This window comes from Amblyomma mixtum, chromosome 6 (genome assembly GCF_055824585.1).
Source record: "Amblyomma mixtum isolate Tamu chromosome 6, ASM5582458v1, whole genome shotgun sequence".
Lineage (NCBI taxonomy): Eukaryota > Metazoa > Arthropoda > Arachnida > Ixodida > Ixodidae > Amblyomma > Amblyomma mixtum.
The window spans coordinates 29,634,595-29,650,124 of NC_143017.1; the positions used below are offsets into that span (position 1 = coordinate 29,634,595).

At 48.8% G+C, this 15,530-nt stretch overlaps 1 protein-coding gene and 11 non-coding genes across 12 annotated transcripts; all 12 read left to right on the forward strand.

Moving 5' to 3' along the window:
* Positions 1–8,491: 8,491 nt before the first annotated feature.
* On the forward strand, positions 8,492–8,562 carry TRNAG-CCC (transfer RNA glycine (anticodon CCC)). Its single transcript has one exon. It is a non-coding gene; the product is annotated as a tRNA-Gly (tRNA).
* A 121-nt stretch (positions 8,563–8,683) lies between these two features.
* On the forward strand, positions 8,684–8,754 carry TRNAG-CCC (transfer RNA glycine (anticodon CCC)). Its single transcript has one exon. It is a non-coding gene; the product is annotated as a tRNA-Gly (tRNA).
* A 120-nt stretch (positions 8,755–8,874) lies between these two features.
* TRNAG-CCC (transfer RNA glycine (anticodon CCC)) lies at positions 8,875–8,945 on the forward strand. The gene has a single exon. It is a non-coding gene; the product is annotated as a tRNA-Gly (tRNA).
* A 121-nt stretch (positions 8,946–9,066) lies between these two features.
* TRNAG-CCC (transfer RNA glycine (anticodon CCC)) lies at positions 9,067–9,137 on the forward strand. Its single transcript has one exon. It is a non-coding gene; the product is annotated as a tRNA-Gly (tRNA).
* Positions 9,138–9,258: 121 nt separating this feature from the next.
* TRNAG-CCC (transfer RNA glycine (anticodon CCC)) lies at positions 9,259–9,329 on the forward strand. Its single transcript has one exon. It is a non-coding gene; the product is annotated as a tRNA-Gly (tRNA).
* Positions 9,330–9,475: 146 nt separating this feature from the next.
* On the forward strand, positions 9,476–15,472 carry LOC149338537 (uncharacterized). The gene is made up of 2 exons (XM_089550757.1): positions 9,476–10,495; positions 15,449–15,472. The coding sequence occupies exons 1-2, from the start codon at positions 9,476–9,478 to the stop codon at positions 15,470–15,472; spliced, it is 1,044 nt and encodes a 347-aa protein (XP_089406883.1).
* Positions 14,352–14,422, forward strand: TRNAG-CCC (transfer RNA glycine (anticodon CCC)). Its single transcript has one exon. It is a non-coding gene; the product is annotated as a tRNA-Gly (tRNA).
* Positions 14,543–14,613, forward strand: TRNAG-CCC (transfer RNA glycine (anticodon CCC)). Its single transcript has one exon. It is a non-coding gene; the product is annotated as a tRNA-Gly (tRNA).
* Positions 14,735–14,805, forward strand: TRNAG-CCC (transfer RNA glycine (anticodon CCC)). Its single transcript has one exon. It is a non-coding gene; the product is annotated as a tRNA-Gly (tRNA).
* TRNAG-CCC (transfer RNA glycine (anticodon CCC)) lies at positions 14,927–14,997 on the forward strand. The gene has a single exon. It is a non-coding gene; the product is annotated as a tRNA-Gly (tRNA).
* On the forward strand, positions 15,119–15,189 carry TRNAG-CCC (transfer RNA glycine (anticodon CCC)). Its single transcript has one exon. It is a non-coding gene; the product is annotated as a tRNA-Gly (tRNA).
* TRNAG-CCC (transfer RNA glycine (anticodon CCC)) lies at positions 15,311–15,381 on the forward strand. Its single transcript has one exon. It is a non-coding gene; the product is annotated as a tRNA-Gly (tRNA).
* Positions 15,473–15,530: the final 58 nt, after the last annotated feature.

Here is a 15,530-nt window from a genome sequence, read left to right on the forward strand (position 1 = left end):
GAAGAGACCGGGAGCATGGTGCGACGTTTCACGTCTAGGTATTTCGCGGTCGTTAGCCATGCGGTGGGCACATCGGCAGGTTGTATTCTGTTTTTCAAGAAGTTGCCGGGGCTAGAGGTACACGGTCATCATTCGTGTTTGTCGGGTCGATACGTGTCCATAGATTTTTCACTGTGCAACACTGACTGGCGCATTGTTTGCCTGTACGCTCCTAATGCGGTTGATGGCCGAGCCACGTTTTTTTTTTATAGTGTCCAAGAACGGCTTCGCACGGACAGACAGCTGATTGTTATGGGCGATTACAACTGTGTCTTAGTGCGCGCGACAAGACAAGCGTCCGAAATTGCCGAGATAAGAGCACTCAAGTGTTGTTGCGAATGATTGTGAACTGCAACCCTAGATGATGTGGCTGAGTGTCTTGAAGGAGCTCGTGCTGTAAAGTACACACGATTCGAGGGCTCAAGTCACGCACGGCTAGACCGCATTTATGCATCCGCGGATACTGTACCTAAATGCAATAGTTATGTAGTACTGCCGGTTTCTTTTTCTGACCACTGTTTGGTTCAATGCTGCATAGGAATCGTTGAGAAAGGCAATGTGGAAGTTAAATGACAAGCTACTTCAGGACGAATTTTATAACCGAGCTGTAAGGGAAGAAATAGCAAAAATAGAACCAAGTAGCAACATGAGGATATGGCAGCAGTGGGAGCTCACTAAAGAAACTTTAAAATTAAAAGCAATAGAAAGAGCCACCTGCATACGTCATGAAGCAAAAAAAGTGGATATGGAGCTAAAGGCACTGCTTCAGAAGGAATGCCGAGCGCCTGGTAAATGGATAGAAGACATAAGAAAAACCAAACAAAAGTTACAGCTTATCGAAGAAGAACTTTATCGGGGAGCGCTGGTGAGGGCAAGGGCAAAAGACATGGCTGCAGGGGAAGCGCCAACGAAACGAGCGCTTGGTTTAGAAAAAGCCCGTGCCGAAAGAAATCACATAAACGGAATAGAATGGAGAGGTGTTTCAAAAACGGACATCGATCATATCAAAGCAGCTTTTTTCGAGCATTACCAGGAGCTCTTCGCATTGCATCCGGTAGATGTTGTCACATTTAAGGAGGCGTTTCTGGACGAGATGCCGCGCCTGGACGACGAAACTAAAGACAGATTAGAGCAGGCGATACCTCAACTGGAAGTTGAGCAAGCAATAGACAGCTTAAACCCTGGTAAGTCGCCTAGACCGGACGGGTTCAGCGCGGCATTCTACAAAGAATTTAAGCATGTAATTTCCCCGGTCTTGACCGTCATCTGTAATGAAGCCTTTAAACTAAAATCACTGCCTCCGTCCTATGGCTCGTCCCATACTGTGCTGATTCCGAAAACGGACGACACAGACAGATTACGACTGGTAGCAGCATATCGACCCATAGCACTCACTAACGTCGAGTACAAAATTTACATGAAGGTTTTGGCGCGAAGGTTGCAGACCGTGATCCATTTATTAGTTGGTCCGCATCAGACCTGCGGGATTAAAGGGCGGTCCATTTTTACAAATATTCACGTTGCGCGCAGTGTATTAGAATGTTTTGATGACACTAATGATCAGGTAGCTATACTCCAGATAGATTTAGAAAAGGCTTTTGACTGCGTTGCCCATGAACTTTTGTTTGCAGTATTAAGCCATGTTAACGTTGGTTCTGTTATTCGCGAGGGTGTGGCCCTGGCGTACCGGAACTGCACGACGAGATCGTTAACAAGAGTCTGGGGGCCCCCATTAGCGTGCAGCGTTCGGTGCGCCAGGGCTGTCCTCTCAGCCCCCTTTTATTTTGTATTTATGTGGAGACCCTTTGTTTAAAGATACTGAAAAACAGAAGTATTACCGGACTCAGATTACAAGCAGCCGAAGTGAAGCTCTTGGCGTACGCTAATGACATTGCTGTGTTTGCCGTTGACGAGGGAGGCATAAGCGAGACTGTTCAATGTGTACGCGATTTCAGCCAAGCTACAGGAAGCGGGGTTAACTGGTCGAAGTGCCTCGGGCTTTGGCATGGAAGGTGGGCATCTACGCCTGAACGGTTTGCTAGTGTGCCTTGGACGACAACACCAGATAAGTACTTGGGCGTTCCGCTCGATGCTTACCGTGACAGTGAACATTATTGGACAGTACAGGTCAAAGAGATACGGGAGAGAGCTGATAAGTGGAAAGGAACGACCTTGTCGATTTTCGCCAGAGCCACTGTTTGCAACCTGTTCTTTATCAGCAGGCTCTGGTGCGTAATGCAGGTGTTGCACTGTTCACGGTTAAGTATTCAAAAGCTACACCGAATTTTCGCCGTCTTTATCTGGTCATCTGAATGGGAGCGCTGCAGCCGGACCAACCTGTTCCGACGGGTACAAGACGGCGGGTTGGGATTGGGCCATTTGTTTTTGCGACAGCTGGTCAATCGTTTTTTACTTTTTCGGAACACAAGAGACCCATTTTCGCGTACCGTAAGCCAAGTTAGGCTGCGGCGTCTGCTGCCGCAGTATGTAGTCGGAACTGCTGAGGTTTGCAGTAGGGTCAGCGGTTTTTACCGGGAAATCGTAGCCAGTGTAAGGTTTCTTCCCGCGCGGTTTTCCAATGACTTTCTGTCCACTGTGAAACGAAAGAAACTGTACCGTGCTTTGTGCGATGTAGTTTTCCCCGAGCCCTTGTACAGGGCCTTGTACAGTGGAGGCCCAGGCAAAGATGTTTTAAAGAGAGTAAAAGAAATGCAGGTGCCGCCTGGAACAAAAACCTTCTTTTATAAGTTGCACACCGGGACCTTAGCGGTTAAAAAAATTTTAGAGGGAAAGGAATTGTTTTTACCCTGGGGATCTCACTGTTTAATTTGCAGGAAGCCGGAAACAATAGACCATGTATTTTTACACTTTGGGAAGGGGTCTATTTTTGGGATGTATTGCAGCGAACCCTAAAGAAAGAATTTCCACTAGACCCGTATGGCATCCGCTACTTATGCGTTGGAAATGAGGATGGGGTGCCTTTTGACTTAATAATGCTGACAGGCCTCCACTGTATATGGCGCTCCAGAATGGCAGGCCGTCATTGTGACCCAGACGCAAGACCTGCCAGGATTTACTTTCGCGAAAGCATGCACATGTTTCTGGCCATTAAAAAAGCCGCTGCGGAGCCTCCGGAGTGGCTCTCAAGACTAGAGCCGCTCTGTACTTTGAGTGAATTTTAAATTGACGAAGCCCGACTCATGCTGGCTGACCATGTGTCGTGTGTACATAGCTTTTATTGTCTTTTGTTGATAGTTCGTTTTGTACAATTTTCTGTGTCAAAGCTAGGCAATAAAGAAAAAAACACAATGTCACAGAACGTGGGCGCCGCTGGTATAGTGGTATCATGAGGGATTCTGCTTCCGGCAACGCCAGTGAACGGACGCAGGATGCAGGGCTCCGCTGGAGCGTCTACAGCGGCCATGTTTGGCCGCGGAAACAAGGCTTTTGCTTCTGACGAGGAATACCAAGTTATCCTGCCGAGTCTACCAACCGGGCGAGTTGTTTTGAATTCTGTCTTCTTGCACGCTGACATACAGGCCCGCCCATAGAGGGCGAAAGACTTTCGTGACGCGTTGGCCGGTCTGTCGTTGCTCCCAGACGTTATCGCTCTGGGGGCGTATCGAATGAGCCATGTATGAGCGGTCACGTTCAAAGATGCGGCTGGTGTGAAGAAGATCCTGAGTGCGGGCGAACTCAAGGTTAAAAAGCGCCGGTCCTTGTTATCGACCCGGCCAACCAAGAAGTACGTATGAAAGTGCACTGGCTTCTGCATGGAGTAGCAGATGAAGACGTTAGGCTTGCTTTTGCTCCGTATGGAAAAGTGACCGATGTAACGAAAGAGCGGTGGCGTGTTCAAGGTGTGGCCGACAAAGGCTCGACGACACGGTTGGTGTCTCTCAAGCTGAAACCAGGGATGACGCTTGACGACCTTCTGCACCAGGTGTCAATCGCTGGCGAGTTAGCTCTGGTGGTTGTATCCGGGCGACCACCTCTCTGCCTCCGGTGCCATTCTACTGGCCACATCTGACGGGACTGCAAAGTACCACGTTGCGGGGCTTGTCGTCGCTATGGGCACGAAGAAAGCGAGTGCACGCGCACTTACACCAGCGTCACAGGGCCCGTGAGCAAAGAGGATGCGTCCCATCTGCTGATGGACGAAGCCGAATCAGAAGAGGCTGCAAAGGAAGCCACTACTGACACGCAAAACACGTCTGTGGTGTACCCGGCCGCATCTTCCCAGCCGAAGACGACACCTGAACATGATGGTTCAGCCAAGACCCAGCAAGCAGCTACCGATGCAAAGCAAGCGGGTATGACGAAAAAGGATACTGGGCCACCAGATGATAAGTCAGCACAGGTGTCGCAAGAGCAACGCGACGCCATGGAAGTCAACGAAGAGGGAGTTGGTGGCCTAGCAGGAAAGCGCCCGCGAGACGAAGCAAGCAGTGCAACAGAGACGACAGGAAACAGCGCCGACGAGGAACCACCATCAAAAGCGGCATCGACCAGACGGCCGAGTTACAAGCCGCGCCCTAACACACCGACCGACACAAGATCGGCCGGGAAGTCGCCGCCGTAGGCACTGAAGACCTATGGAACTAGAATGGTGAGCTTTCGAGGGGCTGAGTGGACTTTGTGCGGACAGAGCCGAGCTAGTTTCTTTGCTACTGTGTGTCGGTGTCTCAATGGGAGCAGTCATCCAAACCCAGTGAGTCCCTATTTAAGTATGCCAGCAGGGGCGACATCATAAGATTCGGTCTTTAAACTAAATCATGGATTCTAACAACAAAACAGCGCTACGCAATGCCACTTTAAACGTAAGAGGGTCGGGAGCAAAAAAGAGACAATACCAGCTTATTAGGCTCCTTTTAGAAAAAGAACTAGACATAGTAGCCGTGCAAGGGACTAAAGTCGAATGCGTGGAACAAACGGATCGTATGGTGGCTCCCTTCCTATCGCGTTACAATGCTTGTGTCAGCCATGCTGTTGGCACATCGGGAGGGTGTGTTCTTTTTATTCGAAATGATTTAGCAGTTTCCGCTGAATCTGTTGTTGCTTGTGAAAGTGGTCGTTTCCTGGTTGTAGATTTTTCCTTTTTGGTATCCAACTGGAGAGCAGTGTGTGTGTATGCACCGAACGTTGAAGCTGATCGTGTAGCCTTTTTTGATAGCCTTGTGCAGTACATTTCATGTGACAAGAGTGTAATACTATTCGGAGACTTCAACTGTGTCTGTCGTACTGCTGACCGCGTTAAAAATCCGCCTATTAGGGACAAGTGCCTCCGTGCTCAACCAGATCGTAAAAGAATGCAATTTAGAAGATGTGGAAGCAGCTCTCACAGATGGTACGCGACCACTGTTTACGCATTTTCAGAATGAAAGTCATGCCAGACTTGACAGAATATATGTTTCAGTCGAGTTTTTGCCGCTGTGTACGAAATATGAGGTCATACCATTTCAATTTAGTGACCATTGCCTAGTAATTGTAATGATAGGAACAAAGCCGAAAAAACAAAGATTCAATTGGAATCTATGGAAGATCAATGAAAAGCTTCTCGAATATGATGAATTCATTAAATACGTTGATAAGGAAATAAAAAATTTTATTGAAGCTAATTCGGCAAATGCTGCAGCCGAGTGGGACGAAATCAGGCAACGTGTAAAGATGAAAGTAATTGAAAGAAGCTGCATAAATAGGTGTAATCAAAACATGGAGAAAAAACAACTTCACGAGCGACTTGAATTTCTCTCGAGTAGTGAAAGTGGTCAGCCAGGAAGATATATGAACGAAATAAGAGCTGTGAAAAACTGCTTACAACAGATCGACACAGATAAGTATAAAGCGGCAGTGATAAGAGCTCGAGCTCAAAAGCTATGGGCGGGGGAAACGCCCACGAAACGCGCCCTATCTGACGAAAAAAGATATGCTTCTCAAAAAGAAATCAAACAGATACGATATCAGGATTGGGTGACTACAGACAGCAGAACCATACAGCAAGCATTTGTTGAATATTTTAGTGAGTTGCTAGGACAGGAAAGAAACGTTGAAGGAGAGTTTGAAGCTGACTTTTTACCGCTTATGCCAACGCTTGATGAGGAGATAAAAGCACGACTTCAAGAACCGATTGCAGTCAGCGAGATTGAAAGCGCCATTGCAGGCTCACAGTCCGGAAAAGCACCTGGACCGGACGGGTTAACTGCAGGTTTTTACAAAGCCTTTAGAGCATCGCTGGCCCTTCACTTACATTGTGTAATATTAGAAGCGTATGATAAGCAAAGAGTGCCACTGTCCTTTGGCACTTCGCACATTACTCTAATTCCTGAAACTGATGATCCTGAACAACGCCTGTTGGTGGGATCCTATCTCCCATTAGCCTCACCAACGTAGACTAAAAAATATTCACCAAAGTACTTGCAAACAGACTGCAGAAAGTGATTACTCTTTTGATACGCCCGCACCAAACTTGTGGCATCAAAGGCCGCACGATAAATACTAACATTCATGTTGCCCGCAGTGTTCTGGAGTGTTGCGATGCTTTTGAAGGTCGTGTTGCCATGCTGCAACTCGGTCTAGCAAAGGCTTTTGATCGAGTGTCGCACGCAGTTTTGTTTTGCGTCCTTCAGCACACCAATGTGGGCCGAGTGATACTGGATGGCGTTAAGATGTCATACGCATCTTGTACGACGCGTGCCATCGTAAATGGCAATCTTACCGAGAGCGTGAATGTGCACTCATCGGTGAGACAAGGTTGCCCGCTATCACCGCTGCTATTTGGGCTGTACCTTGAACCGATGTGTTTAGCTCTGCTTCAAAGTGATAGGGTGGTTGGTTTTAAGCTTCAGGACGCTCATGTTAAGGTCCTAGCTTATGCGGATGACATCGCTGTTTTCTGTTCAGATAAATATAGTATACTTGAAGTTGTTACTATTGTAGGGAAATACTGCAAACAGACTGGGTGCCAAATTAACTGGGAAAAAAGTTCAGGCTTTTGGCACGGGCACTGGGACAACAGGCCGGAATACTTCGCTCTGATGAAGTGGTTGCTATTGCCTACAAAGTACCTCGGTGTACCCCTGTGCTGTTACCGAGACAATAAGCGGTACTGGACAGAAGAAACAAATCGAGTACGTGAAAAAGCGGAAGGATGGCAGGGCAGAGATTTATCGATGTTTTCGCGAGCTAGTATCTGTAATGTTTTTCTAGTTTGCAAAATATGGTATATCATGAATGTTTTGTCTGTGTCATGTGTAAATATTAAGAAAGTTCATCGTGTTTTTGCTGTTTTTATTTGGACTTCTACTTGGGAAAGAATGAGCCGCACAAATTTGTTTCGACATCTTATAAGCGGAGGCCTGGGTCTCGTTCATTTGTTTCTACGCCAGATAGTATCCCCGTTTCTATATCTTCGAGACCAGCATGACCCGTTCTTGCGAACTGTTTTGCAAGTGAGGATGCGTAAAATGTTACCCCAGTTCATTGTATCATCCTGCACAGAAGCAGGTACAGCAATCACTGGCTACCTACGCGAGACTGTATGTGCGTTTAGAATGTTGAGTGTCCGATTTTCGATGGAATATCTTTCTTCCGTTTCAAGACGTCAACTCTATGCAGACCTCCTTGATATCATGTTACCTGTGCCTGTGTACCTTGCTGTGTACTATGGAGGTCCTGGAAGCGACGTTTTAAAAAGTGTAATGCGGATGCCAGTTAAAGCAGCGGCGAAATCCTTTTTCTTCAAATTACATACTGGGACACTTCCAGTGAAAACTTGGCTTGAGAAAAAGGGAATATTTGTCCCATGGACAACGAATTGTCTTCTGTGCAAGAAACCAGAGACAATTGAACATGTTTTCATATTCTGTTGGGACCCAATATTTCATTGGGATGTTCTTCAAAGAACGATAAAAAAGGAACTCCCAATAGATCCCTATGGCATCCGATTTCTACCTGTCGACAACAAAGAAGTACCGTATGATATGATAATGCTCCTTGCTCTCCATAGTTTATGGAAGACCAGAATGCAGATACGGCACGCAGACGTCAATACACGTCCCGTCCGAGAAAACTTCATTGAGACCGTGGCGTATATCAGAGATGTACACCGAGCCCAATCTAATCCACCGGATTGGCTGAATGTACTTGACGATGTGGTTGCTATGAAACAATTTTAAACCACACGTGTCGGCCAAAGGACTGGCGGCACTTTTATCATTGTTTTCTTTATGATCTGTATTGTTGTTGTGAGCCTGGCAATATAGACAAAAAAGTGTAGTGGTATCATGCAAGATCCCCATTCTTGCGACCCGGGTTCGATTACCGGGCGGCGCATATAAAAGAGGCGTATTTCATTTTTTTTTCACCGTCTAGGGATATACTTTTGGCCATCGTGCTGCAGGCAGCGCACTGCGAGTATGCTTAAGAACAACGGCTGGTATGTCACACAACGTGGGCGCCGCTGGTGTAGTGGTATCATGCAAGATTCCCATTCTTGCGACCCGGGTTCGATTCCCGGGCGGCGCATATAAAAGAGGCGTATTTCATTTTTTTTTCACCGTCTAGGGATATACTTTTGGCCATCGTGCTGCAGGCAGCGCACTGCGAGTATGCTTAAGAACAACGGCTGGTATGTCACACAACGTGGGCGCCGCTGGTGTAGTGGTATCATGCAAGATTCCCATTCTTGCGACCCGGGTTCGATTCCCGGGCGGCGCATATAAAAGAGGCGTATTTTATTTTTTTTCACCGTCTAGGGATATACTTTTGGCCATCGTCCTGCAGGCAGCGCACTGCGAGTATGCTTAAGAACAACGGCTGGTATGTCACACAACGTGGGCGCCGCTGCTGTAGTGGTATCATGCAAGATTCCCATTCTTGCGACCCGGGTTCGATTCCCGGGCGGCGCATATAAAAGAGGCGTATTTCATTTTTTTTTCACCGTCTAGGGATATACTTTTGGCCATCGTGCTGCAGGCAGCGCACTGCGAGTAAGCTTAAGAACAACGGCTGGTATGTCACACAACGTGGGCGCCGCTGGTGTAGTGGTATCATGCAAGATTCCCATTCTTGCGACCCGGGTTCGATTCCCGGGCGGCGCATATAAAAGAGGCGTATTTCATTTTTTTTTCACCGTCTAGGGATATACTTTTGGCCATCGTGCTGCAAGCAGCGCACTGCGAGTATGCTTAAGAACAACGGCTGGTATGTCACACAACGTGGGCGCCGCTGGTGTAGTGGTATCATGCAAGATTCCCATTCTTGCGACCCGGGTTCGATTCCCGGGCGGCGCATATAAAAGAGGCGTATTTCATTTTTTTTTTCACCGTCTAGGGATATACTTTTGGCCATTTAACTGCAGGCAGCGCACTGCGAGTATGCTTAAGAACAACGGCTGGTCATTCTACTTCCGGCCACTGGCGTGTACGGGCGCAGGATCATGAGCTCCCACGGAGCGGCGACGGCGGCCATCGATGGCCGCGGAAACAGGTTCAGCGCCGAAGACAAGAAGTATGAGATCTTTTTGCCGACCCTGCCCACCGGACGTGTTGTTCTAAACACAGTTTTTTTGCACGGAGATGTGCGTGTGAGACCTTACAGGGTCGAATACTTCAGGGACGCCCTCGCCAACACTGGTGCGCTCCCCGACGTCGTGGCGTTGGGGGCGTACCAGGTAAACCACGTGTGGGCGGTAACCTTCAGCAGCCCAGAAGCCGCGAAGAAATTAGCCGCCTTGAAGGAGCTTGAGGTAAAGGGACGCCGGTGCATTGTTTTCGACCCGGAGGATCAGCAGGTAAAGCTGCGCCTGCATTGGATGCTGCACGGCGTCGCCGATGACGACATCCGGACTGCTTTCGCGGCGTTCGGAAACGTGACCGAGGTGACGCGGGAGCGTTGGCGCGTTCAAGGAATGAAAGAGAAGGGATCCACCACGAGAACAGTGCTGCTCAAGTTGAAGCCAGGTATGAAGGTGGACGACCTGCCCCACCAGGTTCGAGTCGCCGGCGAGTTAGCTCTCGTGGTGGTGCCCGGGCGGCCGATGCAGTGCCTGCGTTGCCACGGCGCGGGTCACGTTCGTCGCGACTGCAAGGTTCCCAGGTGCTCCAAGTGCAGGCGCTACGGACACGCGGACGAGGACTGCGTCCGTACCTACGCGTCTGCGACCGGGCTCGGAGGTAAAGGAGACAGCGCGGAGCTGATGGATGTCGCGGAGGCTGAGGACGCAGCGAGGGGTACCGACGAGTTGGGCAACCTCCTTGTGTCGCTGGACACGTCGGCGACTTCAAGCGGCGACGCTCCCCTTGCCAGTGCACCAGGACTCCAGCCACCAACGGGAGACTCGCCTCAGTCAAAGGAGGCGACTTCGGGGGATGCAAAAAGCCTACCAGTGCCCATGGACTTTGTAGCGAAGGAGCCTACCGAGGGTCATCGGCAGAACACCGGTGGCCGTGCGACCACTGTGGGTACGCCTGGGAAGCGTCCCCATGGAGACACCAGCCCCGACGGCGACAAGGAGGCGGCGCCCAGCGTAGAGGAACCACCAGCAAAGACGCCTCAAGCAAGGCGGGCCAGTTTTCGGCCGCGCCCTAACCTTGCGAGCGAGAAGCGCGCCGGCGACAAGGCGCCTCCCGAGCTGGGCCAGGTGCACGCTCAGGATGACGCCGGCGGCGATGGCGGCGGTGGCGTCTAGCCATGTGCTGGACGCGAGAGGTAAGCACCATGCTTTCGGTCTCTTCTTCTTATGTAAAAATGGCTCCTGCATCTCCGCTGAAAGTCGCCTCCCTAAATGTTAGAGGTCTGGCAGGAAAAAGAAAGCAAGGCCAGCTTTTTCGGCTTTTAACGGAGCACGGCATAGATGTACTGGCCGTGCAGGAGACGAAAGTCGACGGCGAAGAAGAGACCGGGAGAATGGTGCAACGTTTCACGTCCTCGTTTTTTGCTGTCGTTAGCCACGCTGTAGGCACATCGGCTGGTTGTGTTCTCTTTCTAAAGAAGTTGCCGGGGCTAGAAGTGCAAGCTCATTTCTCTTGTGTGTCAGGCCGGTGTGTCTTCCTTGACTTTCGATTGAATAACGTCGAGTGGCGGATTATTTGTGTGTACGCGCCAAATGAAGCAGAAGAAAGGGCGCAGTTTTTTTACAGCATCGAAGAACGCCTTCGTTGTGACAGACAGCTGATCGTCCTAGGCGATTTTAACTGTGTTCTTAGTGCGCGAGATAAGACAAGCCCTCGACCGTTTAGAGATGCAAGCACACAAGTGTTATCGCGAATGGTTGAGAACTGGAACATGGAAGATGTAGCAGAGTGTCTTGAGGGAACGCGTGCAGTAAAGCTCACACACTTCCAGGGTTCAAGCCATGCACGGCTGGACCGCATTTATGCATCCGTCGATGTCTTACCTGAATGTCATAGTTACGATGTTGTGCCAGTATCTTTTTCAGACCATTGTTTAGTTAAATGTTGTTTTGGGATGGTAAAGAGAGGGAATTCTTTTTCGTGGGAAATGTGGAAATTAAATAATAAACTCTTGCAGGACGAACTGTATACCAGCATAGTAAAAGATGAAATTGCAAAAATAGGCCCCGGTAAAAATATGCACATATGGCAACAGTGGGAGCTGTGTAAAGAAACTATAAAAATTGAAGCAATAGAGAGGGCTTCCTGTATACGGTTTCAAGAAAAACAGAAAGAGACAGAGTTAAAGAAGCTGCTCCATGGGCTGCTTCAACAGGAATCTCTAGCGCCGGGGAAATGGACTGAAGATGTAAGGAAAACAAAGCAAAAACTAGAATTGATGGAAGAAGAACGGTATCGGGGAGCGTTAGTGAGGGCAAGGGCAGAAGACATAGCTGCAGGGGAGGCGCCATCAAAACGAGCGCTGGGGTTGGAAAAAGCAAACGCTGAAAGGAACCACATCGACAAAATAGAATGGGGCGGTGTCTTGTCGGCGGACAACGACCACATAAAAGCAGCTTTCAACGAGCATTACCAAGCGCTCTTCGCATCCCACACGGTAGACACTATCACATTTAAAGATCAGTTTCTGGCGGCGATGCCGCGTCTTGGTGATGACGTAAAAGAGAGATTAGAAGTGGCTATCACTGAAACAGAAGTGGAGCATGCAATCGCCAGTTTAAACCCCGGTAAATCGCCGGGACCAGATGGGCTCAGCGCGCGTTTTTACAAAGATTTCAAGCACGAAATTGCCCCTATCCTGAACGTTATTTTTAACGCTGCCTACACAGTAAATGCACTCCCTCCGTCATATGGGTCATCCCACACGGTGCTTATTCCTAAAACGGATCAAATAGATAAATTACGACTGGTTACAGCTTACAGACCCATAGCACTTACAAACGTTGAATATAAAATTTTTATGAAGGTTTTGGCTCGGAGATTGCAGACGGTGATTAAGGATATAGTTGGGCCACACCAGACGTGTGGGATAAAAGGGAGGTCAATAATGTCCAATATTCATAAGATGCGAAGTGTGCTTGAGTGTTGTGATGACTCGAATGGTCGGGTGGCCATTCTCCAGGTCGACCTCGAGAAAGCTTTTGACTGCGTCGATCACGAAATTTTGTTTTCTATTTTGGACCATGCGAATGTTGGGTCAGTTATCCGCAAGGGCGTGGCCCTGGCGTACCGAAACTGCACGACGAGATTGATCGTAAATAAGAGTCTGGGGGCCCCCATTAGCGTGCAGCGTTCGGTGCGACAGGGCTGCCCTCTCAGCCCTCTTTTGTTTTGTATATATATTGAGACATTGTGTATTAAAATATTGAACAATGATAACGTAAAAGGGTTTAAGTTACAAGCAGCCGAGGTGAAGCTGCTGGCGTACGCGGACGATGTTGCACTTTGTACGGTTGACCATGAGAGTATAACCGAGGCGGTCAAATGTGTCCGTGAGTTCTCTCAGGTTACCGGAAGCGGGGTGAACTGGGCCAAGTGCCTTGGGTTCTGGCATGGACGGTGGCCATCGCAGCCTGACCACTTTGCAAATGTGACGTGGGCGAAAACCCCAACCAAGTACTTAGGTGTCGAGCTTGATGGTTACCGCCAAAGCGAGCAATATTGGCAAGAGCAGACGAAAGCGCTAAGGGAGAAAGCGGAGAAGTGGAAAGGTGCCAACTTATCGATTTTCGCCAGGGCTACTGTATGTAACCTTTTTTTTATTAGTAAACTTTGGTTTGTTATGCAAGTTTTGCATTGTTCGCGTGTAAACATACAGAAGCTCCACAGGATTTTCGCCGTCTTTGTTTGGGCTGCAGAATGGGAACGCTGCAGCAGAACAAACTTATTCCGTCGGGTGAAAGACGGTGGCTTGGGACTTGGACACCTCTTTTTGCGGCAAGTGGTCAATCGGTTTTTGTTTTTTCGCGACGTTTCCGACCCTTTCTTGCGCACTGTCTGCCAAGTTAGGCTGCGGTGCCTACTGCCGGAGTTTGTTGTCTCCACCGAAGAAGTTACGTGTGGTATATTCGGCTATTACAGAGAGGTCGTCGCAAGTGTTAGATTTCTTTCAGTGCGTTTTTCTAATGAATATCTGTGTTGTGTAAAACGGAAAAAGCTGTACCAAGATTTATGTGACACTGTTTTGCCACAACCTTTGTATAGAGCCTTATACAGTGGAGGCCCAGGCTCGGACGTCTTAAAGAGAGTAAAGAAAATGCAGGTGCCACCAGGCGCTAAGACCTTTTTCTTTAAATTACACACCGGAACGTTGTCAGTAAAGAAATTTTTCGAGGGAAAGGATTTATTTTTACCTTGGGGTTCGCATTGTTTAATCTGTAAGCAGCCGGAAACAATAGACCATGTTTTTTTACATTGTTGGGAAGGGGTTTATTTTTGGGATGTTTTGCAACGGACTATGAAGAAAGATTTCCCCCTAGATTCGCATGGCATTCGATATTTAAGCATTGATAATGACGACGGGGTTCCATTTGATTTAATTATGCTCCTGGGTCTCCACTGTATATGGCGCTCCAGAATGGCAGGCTATCACTGTGACAGGGAAGCGCGCCCTGCCCGAATTTATTTCCGAGAGTGTATGGACTGGTTTGTCGCTATACAAAAAGCGGTTGCGGAACCTCCCGACTGGCTCTCAAGGGTAGAGCCTTTGTTGTCTTTGCGGGAGTTTTAATGTGACGAAGCCAGCCTGACGCTGGCTGAGTATGTCTTTCAATGTGTTCATTGTCCTGTACTATTGCTTTTGTGATTTGTCTGTTCCTTTTTTTTTGTGAAGTGTTGTTTTCCAAAGCCAGGAAATAAAGAAAAAAAAAAGAACAACGGCTGGTATGTCACACAACGTGGGCGCCGCTGGTGTAGTGGTATCATGCAAGATTCCCATTCTTGCGACCCGGGTTCGATTCCCGGGCGGCGCATATAAAAGAGGCGTATTTCATTTTTTTTCACCGTCTAGGGATATACTTTTGGCCATCGTGCTGCAGGCAGCGCACTGCCAGTATGCTTAAGAACAACGGCTGGTATGTCACACAACGTGGGCGCCGCTGGTGTAGTGGTATCATGCAAGATTCCCATTCTTGCGACCCGGGTTCGATTCCCGGGCGGCGCATATAAAAGAGGCGTATTTCATTTTTTTTTCACCGTCTAGGGATATACTTTTGGCCATCGTGCTGCAGGCAGCGCACTGCGAGTATGCTTAAGAACAACGGCTGGTATGTCACACAACGTGGGCGCCGCTGGTGTAGTGGTATCATGCAAGATTCCCATTCTTGCGACCCGGGTTCGATTCCCAGGCGGCGCATATAAAAGAGGCGTATTTCATTTTTTTTTCACCGTCTAGGGATATACTTTTGGCCATCGTGCTGCAGGCAGCGCACTGCGAGTATGCTTAAGAACAACGGCTGGTATGTCACACAACGTGGGCGCCGCTGGTGTAGTGGTATCATGCAAGATTCCCATTCTTGCGACCCGGGTTCGATTCCCGGGCGGCGCATATAAAAGAGGCGTATTTCATTTTTTTTTCACCGTCTAGGGATATACTTTTGGCCATCGTGCTGCAGGCAGCGCACTGCGAGTATGCTTAAGAACAACGGCTGGTATGTCACACAACGTGGGCGCCGCTGGTGTAGTGGTATCATGCAAGATTCCCATTCTTGCGACCCGGGTTCGATTCCCGGGCGGCGCATATAAAAGAGGCGTATTTCATTTTTTTTTCACCGTCTAGGGATATACTTTTGGCCATTTAACTGCGGGCAGCGCACTGCGAGTATGCTTAAGAACAACGGCTGGTATGTCACACAACGTGGGCGCCGCTGGTGTAGTGGTATCATGCAAGATTCCCATTCTTGCGACCCGGGTTCGATTCCCGGGCGGCGCATATAAAAGAGGCGTATTTCATTTTCTTTTCACCGTCTAGGGATATACTTTTGGCCATCGTGCTGCAGGCAGCGCACTGCGAGTATGCTTAAGAACAACGGCTGGTATGTCACACAACGTGGGCGCCGCTGGTGTAGCATTCCACTTCCG

Coding starts and splice junctions, on each gene's coding strand:
- LOC149338537 (XM_089550757.1), top strand. CDS start 9,476: ATGAGCTCCCACGGAGCGGCGACGGCGGCCATCGATGGCCGCGGAAAC. Junction 10,496..15,448: donor CCGGTGGCCGTGCGACCACT/GTGGGTACGCCT, acceptor ATCGTGCTGCAG/GCAGCGCACTGCGAGTATGC.